We start from the raw sequence: 22,972 nt of genomic DNA, 5'->3' as shown, positions 1-22,972 counted from the left end.
CTATTTGTTGACAGCAATTTACCTGCCACTTAGCACAGGAGAAATCGTTTTTACTTTCTCATATACGAAGTATACAGAAAGTATAGTAATCATGAAAAAATTCGACCTTGATATTTTGATGAATCTTGACGTTATAGACTAACAAGTGTCCAACGATACTGTTTTTTGGAATTGCGTGTGTGCGCGTCTCTGTGCGTGTGTAAACACGTTATCTCAAAACGTAGATAGATGGATGAAATTCGGCATGTGGTTGTTACACCACAATTGTAGATCTGTATTAACTTTTGGGCCAAATCCATCACCCAGAAATGGTACTTTATCTGAACACATACTCAATTTTTTTTTATTTATACAGCTGCAGAGTCCGATTTATTCAACTTTACTTTTTTAATAATTGTTCAATATATTATTAATTTGATTTGTTGTTGATGGTAATGTACATAATATTAAAATATAATCATTGTCTTGCAGTTTACTCCTCAAATATCCATCCCCATATCTGAGTATACAAGAAAATCGAGGGGAGACCACTCCTGGATTTTAAAATAAAATGCGCCGATCGAGACTGACTAGGTCTTTATACAAGATCAGCATATTGTTACTGACCAATCACTTTTGCTTTAAAAACATTGTTTAAAAACGAAGCGATACAAACAAAGGTAGGAGTCTGACAAGTAATGAAAAACTACTAGTGGGTTTTGTTTTATTCCATATTTATTAATTTATCTTTTTTAGTTCATATTCACAACTCAAAATCCCTAATATTGTGAAAGTAATCCATTACCAGAATATTTTAAAATATTTGTCTCCCTTTTTCAATGTTTTCTCTCTCTCCCAAAATAGATAGTTGAAATATCATATTCATTTTGTTTTAACATCAGCCTTATCATATATATTGCATACCAGGGATTTTTCCTGCCTTGCATCCAAACCTGCGGGTAGGCTCCAGGTTTTCTGAAATCCCTCTGGATAAACAGGTTTAGATAATGTATATATTGTTCCTAATCTCAGACGCTGTCTCTGTTGTTTTGTGCCTGTCCATACTCTTATTACCTGCTCTTGCCCTGCTCATTATGGGTTTACTGTTCTTATGGTGGGCTATTCAAGACTCACCACACTTAACCTTGAAACTACATGCTTATTGTTCTTTGTTTCCCTCAATACAGCTAGGTGGGGTCTGCACACTGATTCAAGTCTAAGAGCCCTGTTCTTCCTAAGCCCATGTGATTTTCATGAGAAAATATTTTAAAAATTATAAAACTGTCTAAAATTGTTTATATTCAGTGTCTAGTTTTGATTATGCTTGCTTTTATCAGACAAAAATAAAACCAGATAATAAACCAGGCAGTACAGTAAGCTTCCACTAACATTAAACTCATATCCAAATCTGTTAAGTGTACAGTTTTGTCTGATTGTGACATAAATCTAACTCCGTAGGCGCTCCATGCCATAATTACTAAAACTAAAACTGAAACTAATATATATAAAAATAAAATAGAAATGTCTTTGTGAAATAAAAACTAAACTAAAACTAAAAATACATGATGAAGGAAAACTAAAACTAAACTGAATTTCCAAGTAAGGTCAGAAAAAATATAGAAATAAAAACTAACATAAAAAGGCAAAACTATAATAACCTTGCTTCATAGTGAATATTTGCTGACAGAGTGCCAATACAGAGTGACCAATAACAACAGACTACACAGTTCTGAGATGTTGGAGGAAAATTGAGACAGAAGGAGAAAGAACAATACAGTTGTGGGAAGACAGTGAATGGGCCCAGTTATGAACCCAGATTTGTGGAGCTTTGCAAGAGCAGTGGTAACCACTGCACCTCTATGCTATGCCATGATGAAGCCAACCTCGCAATAATGTTAGCACATCAAAAAATGAACACTAAAAGAAGATCTGAAAATTTACTCACATACTAGATAGATAGATAGATAGATAGATAGATAGATAGATAGATAGATAGATAGATAGATAGATAGATAGATAGATAGATAGATAGATAGAACCTGATTTGTCACCAGGGGGAAATTAATACATTTTACAGGAATGAATAAAAAGGAAGAAAATTAAAAAGAAACCTTCTATTTCAAATTAATATAAATAATTTGAACACCCAGAAGGTTCTGGCTTTTGCTAAGCTTTTGTTACACGTGGGACACATTTCTGTGTACCAACAGCAGCAGTCATGCAGAGCTTTCCTGCTAAACTCTACATCTTATTTATAAATTCATTTTCTATTAGAATGTGTGATTAAGTGCTAAAACTTGGCCCTCGTGTAACTTGTGATTAATAGTGGCATGTCATAAGATGAAGTTGATGGGTCAAATGGGACAGCAGCCAAGAAAATGTCAATGGACAGTTGCTTTTTTTAAAACCATTCATCAACCAGCTAATTAGCTCTACTTTGAAGTGACATGCACAGTGCACCGCATTGGAAATCTGGCACGGAGTCTTTGTGCATTAACACTTTGTACACATCTTTAAAATATTGCTGGGCTTAAATCATTGTCTGCATCTACTGCTATTCAACTCTTGTAATTGCTTTGTTTAGTTTTATTTTAATGTTAGCTGCTGTGTAAAGCTCATTGGGAAACAGCTTTTTACAAATGGTAAAATCCACCCCACCATCCACTTTCTTTAACCCACTTAGGTCAGCACAGGACCAGAGTGCCAGAGATTATTACAGCAGCTTTGGGTACAACTTAGAGGCTAACTGTGGGTGATCCAGCAGTTCAGGCTAGGCACACTAATGCAATTAAACACACACACACACACACACACACACACACACACACACACACACACACACACACACTTATTCATAAAGCATTACTGTAACAATCTGGATCTCTGGACCCTACAGTGAAAACACAGATTAGAAGATGGATGGATGGGAACCTAATAGCACAGTGACCATTTATATCACTGTTTTATTTCCCTGAAAACAAGTTATAGGTAGCATCATCAGAAATATGGCCAACTGTGCAAACACCTACTGTATGTTACATTTATGTCACACAAATTCTTACATGTTGGAAACACAGGTATAAACCTTTTAATTTCTACTTTGAAAATACGGTGGAGAAAAAAAATCTTTTAGTGTACTGACTTCTACCTGATCCGTAGCTCCGTTCAACAGTAAGGGTCGGGAATGGCACAGGCCGTAATGTAAACTGAGGGTGAGGGTACCCACAAGTGGGAGATGGTAGAATTCCAGGATACTGGGCACTCTCTAAAGTTGGCACTGGAATGGCACTTACAACAGCTGAAAAATCAAGAAAAAAAAATGAATGCTCATTAATTATCCAAGGTACTTAAAAGAATTGTTTGTCATGTTTTTTTACAATACAATGAATTCTAAACATAATTAATGTATAAAGCTTGTTCAGCTGAACAAGTTTTTAACACCTTCCTCCAATAATAAAAATCTGTTAGGCTTATTTTAATGCAATTTTCACAAAAACAAAACTTTGCATATTGTAATTAGGAATTCTGGTTATGAAAGACAATGCACAAGAATATTTGCAAGGGTCTAAAGCTCTAGAATGATTGACCACTTATTACTATAAGACATGACCCATGTTCATTGTGTTTAAGTTGAAATTTCATCTAATTCTTCTCAGACCTGCTGGCCATTTTAGTTTACTTACCTAGTAGCAGTGGCTTTTCCCATTCTCTTCCTCTCTTCTTGCTTGTTGTCAATATACCTTTAGCCAATTTACTCATCCTTACGAAGATGTGCAAGTGAGACCATCCTCAGTGACAGATTCAAGATCAGACCACTGGGTGACTTCACAAAAATATAAACACTGGATCTCCACTCTAGTACATGTTATAATATCCAGGGACAATGACTTTGTCAGGCCTACCTGTGCTAATTCCTCCTTGCAATGAGTCTTTATTCTCCTAACTCTTGGTATCTGTATTTAATTTATCATAGAGGAAGTATGGTAATGAGCGGCCATGCAGGTTGCTAGTGAAACTATACAGATTCAACAATATGTGGCACATAGCTGGAGGGTCCAATGAGTGGGATATTATCATCTGAAACCAATAACGCATTCTCAAAAGACTTCCCTATTCGGACAGATGTCCGACAAGGCTGCATTATATCACCTCTACTGTTCAACATGGTGATTGACGCAGTAATGCAGAAAACACTTTATGGCCATCAAAGGGTACAGTAAAGAGTCAATGGATATGTCACGGACCTTATGTTTGCTGATGGCAGTGCCATCTTTGCAGACAGTGATGCCAAAGTTACAGATATTTTGCAAAAAGTTGCAAACTAGGTGCAACCATATGGGCCGAAAATCAAAGTTCATAAACAAATCTAATGATGTCTGACAGGTCTCTAGCTGCAGTCCACCTTAATGGCATTCAGCTGGAGCAAGTAATGGAGTTCAAATATCTCAGGTCAATCACACAGGAGAAGAAAACATCCACTTTCTCTGAGGTTCCCAGCCAAATGGGCCCAGCCACTGCTGCATTTGGGTTGCTACACTGGTGCCTTTGGTGAGAAAACAACATAACAATCAAGACTACGATGCAACTCTTCCAAGCCCTCATAATGCCAGACCTCCTCTGGTTCAGAGACTTGGATGCTTTTGTAGACACACCCTAACAAGCTAGTAACATTCTTGATGTGATGCCTGCAGAAAATTCTCTGAATTTTACTCAAAGACACCTATGGAACGAAATGATAAGGATGAGATGCCTCCAACAACTCAGTATAGCTGAGGAAATTCAGAAAAGAAGACTATGCTGCTTTAGCCATGTGCATAGAATAGATGGAAACCGACTCCTTTAACGACTGTTATGGCAAATCCACCCAACAACCTGGAAGGTACAACAAAATGTGTCTAAGAAAACTTGGGCATATCAAGTTGAGGACTACCTCGAATGACATTGACTCAGCTTAACGGAGGCCAAGGTGATAGCACAAGATCGAAGTAGCTGCAAGGAAATCGTGCGGGATGTCCAAAACCTATTGGCACCTACAGTAGCATACCAGATGCCCAATAAAGGATTGATGACAATGACAATGCCTGACCAGGAGGTACTTTGAAGGAGAACGAAAGTGATGTAGATTAGGTAAGAGATCATTTGGCAGAAGGAAAGAGAAAGGTGCTAGACGTGAGTAAGATATAAGGTACAGACAAATGTATATTTTGCTTTAGTGCCTCATTTATTGTGTTTTTGCCTCCAAAGTCCTGTATTCTTCTTTATTGTCTTTTGTTGTAATAACACTTTTCTTTAAGTGTCCCCCCCATATACCACAATACATATCGCATACATAAACTATGCACAGAATATAAGCTGAAAAGTCCGAAACTTGTAATGTACCCAATTAGTACACTATAGCTAATCTTTGGCCACTTATGAAATCAGGATCATTTTCAGGTTCATCGTCTTCTATTTTTCTAAATATATTGATACATAAATACTGTACATTCATATAAAGAATACTGCATCTTAAGCATGGGTATTTCTGTACTGGGAAACATTTTTCATTTATATAATCACAAAGTTATCAAGCAAACATTAATTGGAAACAAGATTTAGACATTGTATACCTAATTGTACATGTTGTCAAAACTCTACCCTGCTAATGAGCATTGAAAAAAATGTATATATTAAACCAGTCACATCTGCTTGGCACTGCAAGTGATATATTCAAATCACTGGCTATCTATTTGTAATGCTCTCTTAGCTGTGCCAAATGCACAAATGCCTGCTGCACTGTAGATATCCATTTATAACAAATATTTCCAACCATTCAAGTATTATCAAAGTTGTGTAACGCAATTCAGAATTCACAGGGCAGGATGCTATTCTGGCAGCTTTGGGGAAAATGCAGGAACCAAGCCTTGACTAAAGTATTACCATGTTACTAGTACTTCCATGTGGTATGCTATATACCATATAACAAATATACTGTACCAGATTATTCTGTATCACTCTCATTACCTGTCTGTAACATGACGGATGTGACCTTTTGATACTATAATCATATGAATGTATGCATCAAAATGTATTTTTTTTTAGGTTTTTGAGAAAGTGGGACTAAAAAAATGATAACAGTGCTACAGACCTGTACAAAAAGTTAGAAATTCATTTCACTGTACTTTAAGTAAAGACTGTCACTACCGGATGTGCTCTAAACCTCTTCTGGTGATTTAATATACCACCAATATTTTGTATGCTGTCATTCTTTGTTGAGCTGTAATAATATATTTTGTATTTCATGTAGCCTAGTGACAAAATAAATAATGTCTTTTTTAACAAAAAACATTTGTGGTCTTATTAAAGGAGTTTCTTAGATTAAATCATCTCAAGGATACACAACTCAGAATTTATGAGATGCGATCTAAGTCACTAAGGAGCCATGAACTAGTTTTACTGTCCGGTCTGTCATTTTTTTTTTAATCAGGTGCCAATCAGACTGGCAACTTCCTTTTTTCATGTTGACTCTTCTGTTTGTTCTAGGAATCCACATTTCTCTTTTCTTACTGCTGCTTACCTCTGAACCAGTCATTAAAGAACCACAGATTAATGCAAAACGTGTAAATAATATTTGTGCCTTCTTACTAGGATAGTTGCAGTCATTTCCCAACACTTCTTTTTCTATGTCACTCATCCTACACTCACTATCTCAGGTCAGAGATTATATATCTGAGAGAGTTCAGACATGCACAGACACCAGATGATAGTACAGGGGGTTCTCGTCCATTCAAAGAGCAAAAACTGAGCCTTCCATGGTCCTGATTAAAGTTGCCTCAGTGCCAAAGGCAAGAGTTAAGTGAATTGTTCAATCTAAACTGGCCTGGTGGGAATTTGTTCCGCGATAGATTGGCCCTTCATCTTGTATTGGTTTCTTCTTTGAGCTCCATGCTGCTGAGGCTATAGCATTATGCAATTCTGAATTGAATTAAACAGATTTAATAGCAGGATCTATAACGTCATATAATTTTAATATTCCCAAACCTTGTGTCTGCCTGTCTTTCACCTTCGGTGTTTGCAGTGGAGAGCTGTAGCTCAATGTTGAAATGTTCTTGTGGCAGTTTGTCAATCATGCCGTACCCATAATTCACATGATGTATTTTAATAAATAAGCTATCAAAAGAGACCAAAATGTTTCTGACTTTAGATACACAAATTTAGCTGGGTATGTAAATGTCTGCATACATAACAAAACATTCTCAGACCCGTTTAATCCATTTCAGGATTTGGGACAAATCAGATTCAAACAGTTTTGGGCAGGACAGTAGGCAGGAACCAACCATTGATGGGTAGCCTGTCCTACTCTTGTACACATCCATGGTGCCAATTAAGAATCAGCAGTTATTCTAACCTGTAAATGTTTGGGATGGGAAGTAAAATCCAGACAGACATCATAGCTAATATTTCAAGGTTATATATTAATTAACATTATGTGTTATTTATTTGTAAAAAAAAAAATTTATCAGCAAGCTTCTTTGAAAATGTATCATGTCTTATGAACAGTATAGTTCATAATTGGTTTCTCTCTGACGATATCACACTTACGTGGATTGCTAGGTTGGGAATCCATTGGAATCATTAATTTGGTGCGTGTTGCCCTGCGGGCAGCGAGGGACCTCTCCAAGGTAGACATGCTGCTGGCCACTTCATCAGCATCTGCTCCTGTAGAAATATGATTATCTTATTAAATAGATCATAAATTGGGGATTTGAACTTAATTTGACATTTCTACCACATTTAGGCCACTCATTTCTTTCACTGATTCATGAGATAGTAAAAAAGAAAGAAAGTTACTAGTGCCTGGTGACCCCGACTCTCTTGTCTCACTGACACAATGTCTTACTTGTGTTTCTGAATGTATGAGCAGAGATTTTCTCAAACTAAATAAGGAGAAAACAGAAATCTTAGTGATATATATATATATATATATATATATATATATACGGATATAATGAGGGTATGAGAAATAAACTTGATCCAATAGGATAAAAAGTCAAGACAGAGGTAAAGAATTTAGGGGTAATTATTGACTCTGACCTAAATTTTGAATCACATAATAATCAGGTAACTAGGACAGCATTTTCTCACTTAAGAAATATACCAAAAGTTAGATCCCTTATTACTGTTCAAGATGCTGAAAAATGAATTCACGCTTTTGTTTTCAATCGGCTAGATTACTGCAATGCACGCCTCTCAGGACCACCCAAAAAAACATCAATTACAACGAGTGCAGAATGCAGCTACCAGAATCTTAGCTAGGAAAAGAAAATCCGAGCACATCTCTTTAGTTTTGATGTCACTACACTGGTTACCTGTGCCATTTAGAATTGATTTTAAAATACTGCTTATGGTTTACAAAGGCTTAAATAATCTCGCTCCATCTTATATTTTAGAATGTCTTTCACCTTACACTCCAAATCGTAACCTTTGATCTTCAAATGAGTGTTTACTTAGAATTCCAAGAGCTAAACTTAAAAGAAGTAGTGAGGTGGCCTTAGGCTGTAATGCAACTAAAATGGAATAGCTTACTGATAGAAATTTGCCAGGCTAATACGGTGGAGCACTTTAAAAAAATGCTAAAAACACATTGATTTAACATGGCTTTCTCATAGCTTCATTTTAGTGTAACCCTGATATACTGCATATGCATTTAATTATTATTTCTATCATGGCTCTGCAATCCGTACTAACCCCTACTTTCTCTGCTTTTCTTTTTCCGGTTTTCTATGGTGCCGATCTGTGCCACCACCACCTGATCAAAGCACCGTGCAGTCCCTACATTGATGGACTGAAGGCCAGAGGTCCACATGACCATCATTGTCTAATTATTCCACGTAAAGCCTGAAAACCATGAGGACTGATTGAGATCATTTATGTTAGGTAGAATGCCTAGAGGTGGCTGGGTGGTCTCATGGCCTTGGGACCCCTGCACATTTAGTTTTTTTCTCCAGCCATCTGGAGTTTTTTTTTCTGTCTTCCCGGCCATCGGACCTTAATTTTATTCTATATTAATTAGTATTACCTAATTTTATTTTTATATATTTTTTTCTTTCTTCATCGTGTAAATCACTTTGAGCTACATCCTTTGTAAGAAAATGTGCTATATAAGTAAATGTTGTTGTTTTTTTGTACATTTTATTGTATGGTTAGAATAGTTTTATTATTTCCAGGAACCTTTTTAAGTATGGTTAAGAGCTGTTTTGATATGGCTGGTATCCTAAAGCAGTCGATTGAATCTTTAGTCTATCCCAGGTGTTTCAGCAGTTTCTAAAAATGTGAAGTTTAACTGGAAAGCCCATAATTGCCAAGATTTACTGAGTGTCAGTATGTGCGTGAGTGTGCTTAGAGGTGCATTGACAAGCTGTACGTGCTCAGTTTGTATCTAACTGGGATACACTGTGACTCCTTGAAACCCTGTAAATTGGCCAGACACTTCTCTTTGCTGTTCACATCTGAAAGACATGCAGACTAGGTCACACAATAAATTTGAAATGGCTAGGTAAGAATGGGTGGTGGTATGTGTGTGACTGTGTATTACAGTGGACCGGCACCCCATCTAGGGCTTTCACTTGACGCTGCTTGGACAGGATCCAAGTCCCATGATCCGTATGTAGATTAAGTGAGTTAGGTGAATGGCTGGGTAGTAGTCCTATAGTTCAGAGCTTTGAGTAAAAGTGATAGTGGATTTAAAAAGCTTGCTTGTTCAGTAGCTTTGAAATCCTTGTTTAAAATTGATCATTCGCCTAATTATTTTTAACACAGTGATCTAACCAGTGTACCCTTATTAATTAGATTGTAAAGACCTTTATAATGATGTATGCAAAAAGGATATTTGTGCAATGAAGATTTGTATTTTATTTTATTAAACAGTGCTACAGGTCTAAAATGCCCAGCTCAGCATGGTATCGAAATGTGGTTAGAATATTTCATATCGTACGCTTGTTGCATATTACAGTATATACAGTGTGAAAAGTGCCAACAGCCTGTGAACTGTGTGCTATATCCTGTGTTTAATGTTGTTCTGAAGCCTATGAAATAATAAGGTGCCAAAATATTGTTTTAACATTTTGATTATCGCTAATTTAATTCAATTCATTATTATTAAGCACACTAACTGTTATGAGCCCAGTGCACTATACAATAATTGTAAATAATATTTCATTATAATCATAATTTAAAAGACTCCCAGTCCATGTAATAACCAATCTATTCTTATGTGCACATTAATTTAACCTGTACATTTGGTGTAATTTTGATGAAATGTATTATCTTGCATGTGACCAGTTAACGTTTCAACTCATTCCGCAGTCTCTCTACACTTCATATGCATGGCATTGTGTTTCAGCTTCCTCGGTTATGAGGCAATAGACACACCATGCGTAGTTTGCATGCAGTCAAAAGAAAGAGGTGAGAAGAAATAGTCAGACGTGGTGTTCTCACATTGTCAGCTTTAAATGTAAAGTCAGGCTGTTTCACACTCTCAAAATACAAGAGAATCAATCTGAGCTGCAAAGCACACTGCTGGTCTGATTTTGATAAGCTGTTGCAATAAAATATGCTAATGCTGAATTAACAAGTATTAAGGGAGTCAGTTTGAGGAGTTTCCACAACTGACATGACAATTTAAAAAAATAAAAAAGTTATGTGAATATTAAATGTATTAGTTACAGGACAAAAATTTAAAGACTATTTAGGTTGCTTTGCACATAACCTTTTTTTTTGCAAAGTGTATGACCACATGCCTGTGTATCTTTGTATTTTGCTAGTGTTGTACAAGAATGTTTCAAATGTTAGAAAAACAGGGTGTCTGTGTATGAGTCATTGTAAATATCTGCAAAAAAGAACTACTGAAGTGTCGAGAAAATGCCTAGTGTTTAGGAAAGGGTGTGACAGAGTTAATGAATGTCATTGGGTAAACCAAAAGCCTAATGGTGATTAGAAGCGAAAGTGAGCAAAATCATTTAATAGCTTTAACTACTGTAAACATAGTATCTCAAAATATTATTAAACCAGTATTTTTTTAAGGCACTAAAAGAAAGAAAGAAAGAAAGAAAGAAAGAAAGAAAGAAAGAAAGAAAAACTATGGTGTATAGCTTCAGCATTCAATTAAACATATTGGTACAATTAGATATTTTGAGATTTCTTAATTAGTGTTAGATCGTGTTCAGCATTGATGGCATTTCCATCATCTTTATCTATTAGTAGTATTGGTGAAAGGTTGGATTTCCTCTTTGCCGGTGTGTTCATAGAAGGCAAACCCTGACAGATGGCACCTGCTGTACATACCAGAGGCAAGGCTTCTGTAAAAGCATCGATCTGCACATACAGAAAGAGTGACACCATATCAAGTTTTTCTTCCCTTATACAACTGAAGTTATTAAACTCTGATTGAGTTCTTTCACATTAGGAAATTGATGTTGAGTCCAAACTGAGATCAGTTAAATTTTAAGTAAGCTGAATGAGGTTTAATTTTTTATCATTTCAGAACTCTGTTTCAAGGATCTCCTGAAGGGCCAAGTCTTAGATTAAAATGCTAAAATGTGTATCAGATGGTTGATCTGATTATACAACACACATGACATTATTTATTCGTTAGCATCTGATGTAGATTTAGGATACCTTAAATGTAAATCTGATGCCATTCAAGATTTTATAACTGTATAGGTGTTATTTGTAAAACATGTTTAAAATTCAAAATATTAGGAACGGAAGATCCATATATTGATCTTAAGCTACAGTTCAACAAATTAATTTACCAGACTTCTTCAAACTTTGTAACACGTGTTTTCAAACAAACCACATGGATGGCAGTTTTTTTTCTGTAAAAAGTATTCAATACAGTATATTGACATATGAAAGAGAAAGTCTGGCAAGTATATGTTTGCATACTCCTTGAACTGAACAACACAGAAGCCAGGATCCGTAAATTTTTTTTCAAACTTTAAGAAACTGACAATAAAAATAATATCAACGTGTATACCTTCATATAGTATAGGAAATGTAAATGACTCCACTAAGACTCACTTTATATTTCACGGTTATATTAAAACTAAACGCTGCAGGTCATTAAAGTGAGCATTAAAACAAACAGAGAAATTGCTGTTTATCTCCCAAGAATGTGGATACTACAGTAAACTTTAAACTTGTGCAGTTCTGTAGGTGTGCTGCCGTTTAACTGACTTAGGAACGGCCTAATGATGCAGGAATTAGTGTTGCTCTCTTCTGGTCCCTAAATTCTGGTTCAAAGCCAGACCTAGTTGCTGTCTGGGTGGAATCTGTCTATTTTCCATGTCTCATTTGTAAAGTAAAACACAAAGATTCACCTCAAGGTTCCTCCTTCACAGTGGTTTGTAATTGTGATTATTCACACAAAATACATCTAAATAAGAATCAGATTCCTTTACATTTTTAAGCCGACTTCTGTACTGTTACTGACATCATCCATTCCGCAGTTGCTAAGTTACAAATGCAGCACCCTGAGGCACTTGTGCTGGAGACTTTAACCATGTGACGCTGGACAAAACATTACCTGCCTTCTCCCAGTATGTGGATTGTAACACTCGGGGAAACAGGACTATCGTTAAAGAAGTTAAACATTAAAGACGTATACAGCGCCACCCCGCTGCCTGCGCTTGGGAAAGGACATCATAACCTGGTTCTGCTTCAGCCTCACTACAAACCAAGAGTGAGGGAACTACCTACAACCACACGCTCATTCAGGAAGTGGTCCCCTGAGGCAGAGCAGGCTCTGAGAGACTGCTTTGGAACTACAGACTGGGATATATTGCTGGGGTCACATAGTGAGAACATTGAAGAGGCTGTTGAATGCACAACTGATTACATCAACTTCTGTATGGACATTGTAGTTCCAGTAAGAACAGTATGCTGCTATGCTAACAACAAGCCATGGATTACAAGTGACATCAAAGGCCTTTTGAACCAGAAGAAAAGGGCTTTTAAAGGCGGTGATTGGCATGAGCTCAATCGCGTACAGAAGGAACTCCGAGTTCAGCTCAGGGCGGCGAAAGAGCACTACAGGAGAAAGCTGGAGCAGAAGTTGCAGAACAACAGCATGAAGGAAGTGTGGGATGGGATGAAGATTATGGGATGCCGCCATCGAGACAGACGTGGAGAGAGCAAACCAAATGAACAACTTCTTTAATAGGTTTGATCACCCTAACCCACTCTCACCTCGGAGTACTGCATCCTCCAACCATCCTTCTGCTGATACCAGCATAGGTGAGACATCCCCACCCACAATTACAGCAGCCCATGTGAGCAGAGAGCTTAGAAGACTTCGTGCCAGCAAAGCAGCGGGTCCAGATGGTGTATCGCCACGACTGCTGAAGGCTTGTGCGTTGGAACTGGGGAGTCCTCTACAGCGCATCTTCAACCTGAGCCTGGAACAGGGAGAGTCCCAAGGCTTTGGAAAACATCTTGTATCACCCCTGTCCCAAAGGTATCACATCCTAGTGAGCTGAATGACTTCCGACCTGTTGCTCTGACGTCACATCTGATGAAGACCATGGAGCGGCTGCTGCTTCACCACCTGAGGCCACAGGTCCACCACGCCCTCGACCCTCTGCAGTTCGCATACCAGGAGAAGGTGGGAGCGGAGGATGCCATCATCTATATGCTACACCAATCCCTCTCCCACTTGGACAGAGGCAGTGGTGCTGTAAGAATTATGTTTTGGACTTCTCTAGCGCCTTCAACACCATCCAACCTCTGCTCCTTAGAGACAAGCTGACTGAGATGGGAGTAGACTCACACCTGGTGGCATGGATCGTGGACTATCTTACAGACAGACCTCAATATGTGCATCTTGGGAACTGCAGGTCTGACATTGTGTTCAGCAATACAGGGCGCCGCAGGGACTGTACTTTCTCTGGTCCTGTTCAGCCTATATACATCAGACTTCCAATATGACTCTGAGTCCTGCCACGTGCAAAAGTTCGCTGATGACACTGCTATTGTGGGCTGCATCAGGAGTGGGCAGGAGGAGGAGTACAGGAAGCTAATCAAAGACTTTGTTAAATGGTGCGACTCAAACCACTTACATCTTAACACCAGCAAAACCAAGGAGCTGGTGGTGGATTTTAGGAGGCCCAGGCCCCTCATGGACCCTGTGATCATCAGAGGTGACTGTGTGCAGAGGGCAGACCTATAAATATCTGGGAGTGCAGCTGGATGACAAATTGGACTGGACTGCCAATACTGATGCTCTATGTAAGAAAGGTCAGAGCAGACTATACTTTCTCAGAAGGTTGGCATCCTTCAACATCTGCAATAAGATGCTGCAGATGTTCTACCAGACGGTTGTAGCGAGTGCCCTCTTCTACGCGGTGGTGTGCTGGGGAGGCAGCATAAAGATGAAAGACGCCTCACGCCTGGACAAACTTGTTAAGAAGGCAGGCTCTATTGTAGGAGTAAAGTTGGACAGTTTAACATCTGTGGCAGAGCGACGGGCATTAAGCAAACTCCTGTCAATCATGAAGAATCCACTGCATCCACTGAACAGTGTCATTTCCAGGCAGAGGAGTAGCTTCAGTGACAGACTTTTGTCACTGTCTTGCTCCACTGACAGACTGACCAGATCGTTTCTCCCCCACACTATGCGACTCTTCAATTCCACCAGGGGGAGTAAATGCTAACATTACACAAAGTTATTGTCTCCTTTTTTATTATTTTTTTTTTTTCATTTTTATTACTATTTAATTTAATATTGTTTCTTTGTATCAGTATACTGCTCCTGGATTATGTGAATTTCCCCTTGGGATTAATAAAGTATCTATCTATCTATCTATCTATCTATCTATCTATCTATCTATCTATCTATCTATCTATCTATCTATCTATCTATCTATCTATCTATCTGTTTAGGCATTTTCCAGCTTGGATTGATTCATAGACATCATTAACTAGTAACATAAATAATATAACATAGTTAAACGTGTTGCATTTCTGTAGGACTCATTGGTGATAGCAAACAAAAAGTAATTTTAAATAAAAATGCATGTACAGTATATGAAAAATACTATTTCCACATAAAAAATAATCTGTATTCATAAAACATAAATTACATGACAAAAAGTGAACCCTCTTCTTTCACCAGGCTTAACATCCATTTACAAAATTAACATGGAGAAACAGTAACCTGAGTGGCTGCTTTTGCTTCCCATCTGGCTTTCTGATTGGCTGTGGCTGACAGGTGTGATGTCCTGACAACCCTGCATTGGCGAGTCCCGGCCAGCTGGGTCAGAGCCAGTGGGCTTCTCAATGTTCTTCAGCTCCATTTCCTCATGGTGAATCCATAGGTCTGGGGGCCTCAGGTCTTTTTGACTGCCTTTTCTTTTGCCTATACTGTGTGTGGCACGTTTCCTGAAAAATAAACACATAAAAAGTATTTGTCACACACTTCAAACTGACACAGAGATAGGAATGGTTACAAGGCATGATGAGTTACTTTGCTTTAGACCTGTATTTGCTCCACCAACCTCAAGCTGATTTAGCACCTGCCTGATGAACTCACAAGATGGGTTGAGGTTAGAGGGACTGATCATTAGGCGATATGGGAATGGACTTTGAAAACATCTGTGATGTGTTGTTTTAAAATTTATGTTCTATATTTCATATATAAAATGTAGGCATGTAGTGATAATGAATGTATTAAAAAAAATTACAAATTGCTAGCTTGGGATATTGACTGGTAAACGTTTCGAGAATATAGCTCGTGCCTGGCCATGACTGGTTTAAGGGAGCAAGACATGAACAGTGAAAGGGAGCTGGCCAATAAATACCCAATTGGTCCAAGGGTTACAGGAAGAACAAGACTGGCTTCAACATGGAGGCATACCAGAACTGGCTCGTCCCTGCCCTTCAATACAGAGACCATGCTGGATCAAAGACCTATCAACTTAAAGGCACAACACAAGAAGAAAAGAGACACCTGTTATCTAGGCACATTGTAACTTGGCTTCCTAGGAAGAAGAACTGCTATTCAGGCAGGCTGTACTGTTATGGTCACATCCATTTGCTATGCTTCTGGTTTTTGTACATGAAAAATGTTTGTTTATATAATTTATCATATCTCCACAATTCCGTACTAACCCCTGCTTTCTCTGCTGTCCTTTTATCGGTTATCTGTGGTGATCGGTCGATCTGCACCACCACCACCTGATCAAAGCACCATGTAGTCCCTACATTGATGGATTGAAGGCCAGAGGTCCACATGACCATCATCATCAAATTCTTCCACGTGAAGCCTGAAAACCATGAGGACTGATTTAGATCATTTATGTTAGATAGAATGCCCAGTGGTGGCTGGGTGGTCTCGTGGCTTTGGAACCCCTGCAGATTTCTTCTTTTTCATCCCTCTGGAGTTTTTTTCTTGTTTTTTTTTCTGTCCTCCTGGCCATTGGACCTTACTTTATTCTTTGCTACTAATTATTGCCTAATCTCTAATTTTTACATATTTCTTTTTTCTTTCTTCATCTTGTAAAACACTTTGAGCTAAATCATTTGTATGAAAATGTGCTATAGAAATAAATGTTGTTGTTTAGAAAATGTGATTTCATGCTAGTGCAACATGTGGACCTATGGTCCTAAAATAAAAGTGGTTTATATAGAGCAAGCTGAACTTTTCCATTTTGGCCACATATTTTTTTTTTGTTTTCACTATTATAAAATACAGCTTCTCAGTAACCACATTAATCATCTACCTTTCTTGGTTGAAACTCTACACAGATCTGCATATTCTGCTCCTGCTTATCTGGGTTTAAGGGAATCCACAGACTTGAAGACACCACTAGTCTTGTTTTCAACTCTTATATTTAAATATAAAGTTTGAAGCTTATAATCTTATCTTTCCTCCATGATTTTTGCAAAGATGAGCTATAGCCCATTGTGATCCAGCTCTTGCATGGTTTCTTAGTAATACAGACAATAAAAACAATACATTTTAACTTAAGGGTACTGGGTAAGGAGGATGTTTCAAAAATGAATCATGGAATTAACTATATCATTCTGAGCCCAGGTTGCTTTTTTTAGTAATTTAGAGGTTCAACAGCCATCAGGTTCAATATGCTATCTTTCTTTGGATAAATAAAATGAACTAGGCGTGTAAATATCTGTCCATTTAAAATAATATAACACACCATAATCAAACTCACTTAAACCAATTAATGATCATGGAAGGCACACTACATCCAGATGAAAGCAGGAATCAGCCCTGGACTCACTGGACACACTCTTATAATCTCGTATGCTTATTTTTGTAGGTCATTTTTTCTTGTTTTTGCTCTTGATTTCTCTTTGTGAGGTTCTTTGTTTTGTTTCGCTCGTTCTGCTACAATGTTGCTATAGACGGCTGATTGTGTATGTCAAGTGAATTAACAAATCTCAATTGTTCCATTAAGAATATTACTCTGAGTCTCTCTAATGCACTAGTATTCTGTACATGAATACGCTACGATTCTCCTGGACTCAGAAAGCATAATGATGGACGCTTAAATATGCATCAGTAAGGATATAACAAGAAATGATTCTACAAATTATGGCTACTTTAAAATTGTCTAGCCAGAGCATATCAGCGCCTCTTTCACAACCCAAAGGCAGTTAACTACTCTTTACAGGATACAAGTCAAAAGAAGACTTTCATTAGAATTTGCAGCTACGTTTAGTGTGAGGATGGAAAATCGGAATTACTAATTAAAACCTTGCAGATATCAATAAACATTAAGGATATATGATTTTTTGTTTTTTACTTTGAATGTTATGGCTCTTAAAATATTTTTTATTAAGTGTTGACATATTAACCTGTACATAATATGATGCAAATGAGGCACTTTACTGCAAAGCATGGCACTTCTTTTTTTTCTACCAACAATTATTTACATTATTTCTGAAAGGTTATTGTTAGCTGTTTGACATCAAAATAAACCAGACAAATATATTTTCCTCGTTGTTACAAATGAACAGAAGGAACAGAAAACTGGCTTGTCGTATTATGAATGCAATGTATTCCAATAAACAATTAGGTCTGACTTTTTAAACACATGTTACGTGCGAGACACTTCCAAATGTTTCACCTCTCCACAGATTTCTTTTTAAAATAACTTACCTTGCAATAAGTAAATTAAAATTTGACTGAATAATGGTGGTCCATAGAAAGAAAGTTCTTTTTAAATGTGCTAATAATATGCTTGAAGACACTAATCCTTACCTCCATTTACAGGGTGTTATTATTTCAATAATTAAATGCTGCTTTCTCTGAACACCACCGAGTTCCAGTGGGGCTTTGTTTTCTGTCTCCGCCACTGCCTTCATTAAAAATGAGATGTTGTCATGTAATGGTATTTCTTCAGAAACACATTAGAAAACAGAGCCTGATTTAACAGTCTCTAGGGCTGTGCGCTGTAATCACTGCTGCTGTTGTTTTCAAAAACAGTTTTATACTGTCTGAAAGTTAATCTCACTAGAGTACAACAAATCTTAGCTAAATTTCTTAGTAATTGTATCAGCAAAACATATTCATTCTAAAATTTAGAAACCATATCAATGCTTTATCTTGAATACTTATTTTTAGATTATAGTGGAACCTGGTGGCTACTGAACCTCTAAATTACAAAAACAAAGCAACCTGGGCTTAGACTGATATAGTTTATTCCATGATTCATTTTTGAAACAGTACTGATGCTCCTTAACCAGTACCCTTCAGTTAAAATGTCAGCTGTGATGTCTGAACATAAAGCACTGAGATGTCAACATGCAAATAAGTAACTTACAGTTTGTGGTTGTTTTTAATTGAGACATGTCATGATTAATTATTCAAACTGAACATAAAACCATGAAGCAACTGTCGTGAACCATCTCAAGTAATTATTACAGACTGTTTCTGATGTGCTATTTTTAATATTAGACCACCTAACAAAAGGAAAGAAAATCCTGTAAGGCTTTCCTTTGTGAAGAGTCCAGGGATTGTTCCTGACTTGCACCTGATGCTTGCTGGGATAGGCTCCAGCTTCCTTCCAACACTTCTCTGCATAAGCAGATTTGGATAATGGATGAATGCTACCAACAAAAGTTGGTAGTACAGAAGATAATTGAGGGTGACGTGCTAAGCTGAAATGCACCATTAAACTATCATAATTTTTCACCAATGCTAAAGTACATAGTAATGAACATATGTAATACATTTAGAACAGGGACCTTAAGAGTTTAGAACATTAGAGAGTAGCCCTTTCAGCACAACAGACCTCTCCATTCCAATTCTCCTAAGTTTAGTAAAATATCATTGATGTAAGATCTGACAATACATTTACCTACTTAAACAACTGTGCTTTATAAAACATCTTTCATTTTAATTCTTCTTCTATTACATGCAACTGAAAAATTTTGTTACTAGCAACCAGGCCAGTTTTCCTAAACTTCCATTAATATTTACTGTAAAATTATACTTATAACCAGTTGTGACAGAGATGCGAGGATTGTTTCCAGAATACGCAAGTGATTTTGAAAGAATGCAACCCTGGATACACCAAAGAGCCTCTACACCCAATTACTTTTCAAGGAGTTGATGTAGACGCGGTGCACTCCTACAAGTCCTTGGGGATCCACAGATAGGTCAGAGTGGTTTCGCAACACAGAGGAACTACATATGTATAATAGAAAGGAAAGAGCAAGCTATTTTTTCTTTAGGAAACGACGTTCCTTTAATGTGGGAAGTAACATCCTTCATATCTTCTACTGTGATGGCCAGTAAGATATTCTCCACAGTGGGTTGCCAGGCTGGGAACATCACTTCAAGAAAAACCCACAATATGAACAAAGTAATTAAAAGTTATGGAATGCACAAGGGACCCCCTCCTTAATATCAATGGTAATGTGTCTGGATAATACCTCGCTGGGACTGCACTGCAAATAAAATGCATATGCAAAAACCAGGCAAAAAAAAAAATTTACACAAGAGTTTTTTTGCTTGTATTTAGCAAAAATATCTGTTCTTTTTCTTTTATGCTCCATTCTTTCAATGCCCCTATAAACAAGCATCAGCAACAGATCCTCATTATAAAATGCTCCCTTTTTTGCCAGGACACATTTTCGAGACTGATCAACATGACACTTACAAGTGAGCAACTGAAGATATGTGTAACCTGTAGAATTATAGAAAGACATGAGTGTTCCCGCTGTATCTTTAATTTCGACTAATTCAAGATTACTTTAAATGTTCAATAGTGGAATAAATTTGGTTAACAGTTTAGTTGAAGGGTGTCTACATGGAGATTCATAAAACACGAATAGGTTATTGAATAACTTTTGTTATTTAACAAGCAATACTTGATTACTTTATAAAAATAATATCATTCACAAGATGATGTAGATCAGTGGTTCTCAACCTGTAGGGCGGGCCCCCCTAAGGGGGCACGAAGTAACAAAAAGGGGGGCGTGGAGATGTGAAAAAAAGAAAACAAGAAACAAAAATATGAAAAAAAACATCTGTTGAAACCAAAACAAATTAACTTAAACTACATTCTGATACTAGAACAATAAATATAGAGTTAGATAAATGTCAATAAAAGTTAAGTAGGTATAATAAAATATGCATCTACATTTCAAAAAAATGTTAGGGGGGGCTTGATTAAAACTGTTATGAAAACTCGGGTCGCAAATACTTAAAGGTTGAGAAACGCTGATATAGATGTTTTATAAAGTAGATGCCATTGCATTGTATTAAAACAAGCCCCCCAATATGTGTAGTCTCTGATGTGGCAATACATGTTAGTTAAATTATGGTGAATTTTGAATTAGTGCGGTGCTGTGAAATACTTCCCAATACTCATGTTAACTGCTTGTTAATAATCAAGTATTTCTTCTTAAATGTCATTCCATACTTATGCAAATGTTATGAAGTCACGAGGTTGACACCCTTTAAATAAAGTGTTACTGAAATTTGTCACATTATATTAATGTTCTCTATGCATGGCTAATTAATTTCTAAAAAAAGTCACCACTTCAAATATACCCCCGCACACTAATACAGTCATGAAAAAAATCAATATCAAATCGAATCAGAGCATTGTGAATTGGAATCAAATTTGGACATCAGTGCTGATACCCGGGCCAAGCTAAGACCACTGGCTTGTAGAGATGTTACCAATAAAAACCAAGTGAACATTTTAATTTGAAGGTGTGTCACATTCCTTCTACCATTGCCTCATTATCAACTCAGTTCATTCACTGCAAGATTGACCTGGAACCCAGGTTTCTGAAGACTCAAAGGTTCATTCATCCGCATATGGAATGTGCCTAATCACCCATCCATCCATCCATTATCCAACCCGCTATATCCTAACTACAGGGTCACGGGGATCTGCTGGAGCCAATCCCAGCCAACACAGGGCGCAAGGCAGGAAACAAACCCCAGGCAGGGTGCACACACACACACACCAAGCACACACTAGGAACAATTTAGAATCGGCAGTTCACCTTACCTGCATGTCTTTGGACTGTGGGAGGAAACCGGAGCACCCGGAGGAAACCCACGCAAACACGGGGAGAACATGCAAACTCCACGCAGGGAGAACCCGGGTCTCCTAACTGTGAGGCAGCAGCGCTACACACTGCACCACCGTGCCTAATCATTCTCAGGATCAATTCGATGCAAGGCTAGAACTCAAAATTCTATGGGGTAGCTTTGATCTACACAGCTTAATAATTACATTGTTCTCATTGCAAAACATATTTAACCCAATTATTTGTAATAATTAGCCTACATTAATCAATATTTTTTTTTATTTCAGTTATACATATGTAAAGTTGCAGGGAGTCAGACCTTATCCTGGATGAGGGACTAATCCATTACAAAACACACTGAAACAGGGTCCTACACAAATTTCCCCTTCCAATAAGTTCTGAGATGTTTTGGGTAAGAAAACGTACATACAAACGTGCCGGTCCAATCTATTGGTACTAATTAACAAATAATTACTCACACTGGCAATTTACAGCCACCAGTAATCTGAATCTCTGCATCTTTTGGAATGTGGCAAGAACAACTGGTATACCCAGACAGCATCCCATATAGACATAGGGAGAAGAAAATGTAATAGCATTTACTTCCAATCATTTGTTGTACTCGTGTATAAAGTTGTACAGTTGTTTATTGCGTCTACTTTTTACAAATATGGGTTATGCATTAGGAGTATTTTTTTCATATTGCTAATAGATATTGACCTGGAATATTCTGAATATTTTTCTTATACATTCAAATTAATTTTAATATAGTGCTGTCTGCAACCTCTTGCCTTAGACCAGGTTCACCAAAAGCAGTCTACTTCAAAGTACAATATGGTGCAATGCAAAAAAAGTCTGAATACAGTGTGTCCTTAATTTTACTGTAGTCAAGACACAAACTTGACAACAATAAGAGCACAGGTGGGTAATAAATGAATTAGTTTCCCAGGCATACTGCTTTGTCATCTTTTCATTCTTTAGGAAATTAATGTGGAGGGCGATTATGCACCAGGAGATTGGAAGATGAATGTGAGGTTTGTCCTTACAATCTGCTGTTCTGGCATTTTGACGAAGCAGAGCTCGAGCCTTGATAGCTTTGCCAACACCACGTTTGAGATCAGATCTAATCAGCCAGAATGTAATTTGCTATCTTGAGGACAATTCTCTGTCAGGTCTTCTCTTAGAAACATCAATGCAGAATTACAAAGCGTTCTTTTAAATTAATAATTTTTAGACAATTTAGATGCATGATAATTGCACACGGAATCCAAAAGGATGGGTTACAATCCTCAATACAATGCATAAGACATGGAACTTCCTTTTATGCCGGCTAGTGAAAGTCCATTTAAGTTATTAAGCTTTCAATTACTTATTTTCTGGAGCTATGTTTTAATTGGGGACAGCAAGAAGCCACACTGTACACTATCTTAGCAGAAACAGGTAC

The 22,972-nt window shown here is 37.3% G+C and overlaps 1 protein-coding gene across 3 annotated transcripts in view; it reads right to left on the bottom strand.

The window, feature by feature from the left end:
- Positions 1 to 22,972, bottom strand: part of dcc (DCC netrin 1 receptor) — an 842,366-nt gene that overhangs the window by 46,269 nt on the left and 773,125 nt on the right. For 2 of the 3 annotated variants that reach the window (XM_039750409.1, XM_039750411.1), the window contains exons 24-26: positions 15,173 to 15,396; positions 7,561 to 7,677; positions 3,122 to 3,277 (exon numbers count right to left, since the gene is read on the bottom strand). In XM_039750409.1, coding sequence (XP_039606343.1) covers positions 3,122 to 3,277; positions 7,561 to 7,677; positions 15,173 to 15,396 — 497 coding nt within the window. The remainder of the gene's footprint in view (positions 1 to 3,121; positions 3,278 to 7,560; positions 7,678 to 15,172; positions 15,397 to 22,972) is intronic. The other variant, XM_039750410.1, reaches the window with a different exon arrangement.

This window comes from Polypterus senegalus, chromosome 4 (assembly GCF_016835505.1).
Source record: "Polypterus senegalus isolate Bchr_013 chromosome 4, ASM1683550v1, whole genome shotgun sequence".
NCBI classification, from domain to species: Eukaryota; Metazoa; Chordata; class Cladistia; order Polypteriformes; family Polypteridae; genus Polypterus; species Polypterus senegalus.
Note: the sequence above shows the minus strand (reverse complement) of the source record. Positions and strands in the feature narration are given on the sequence as shown.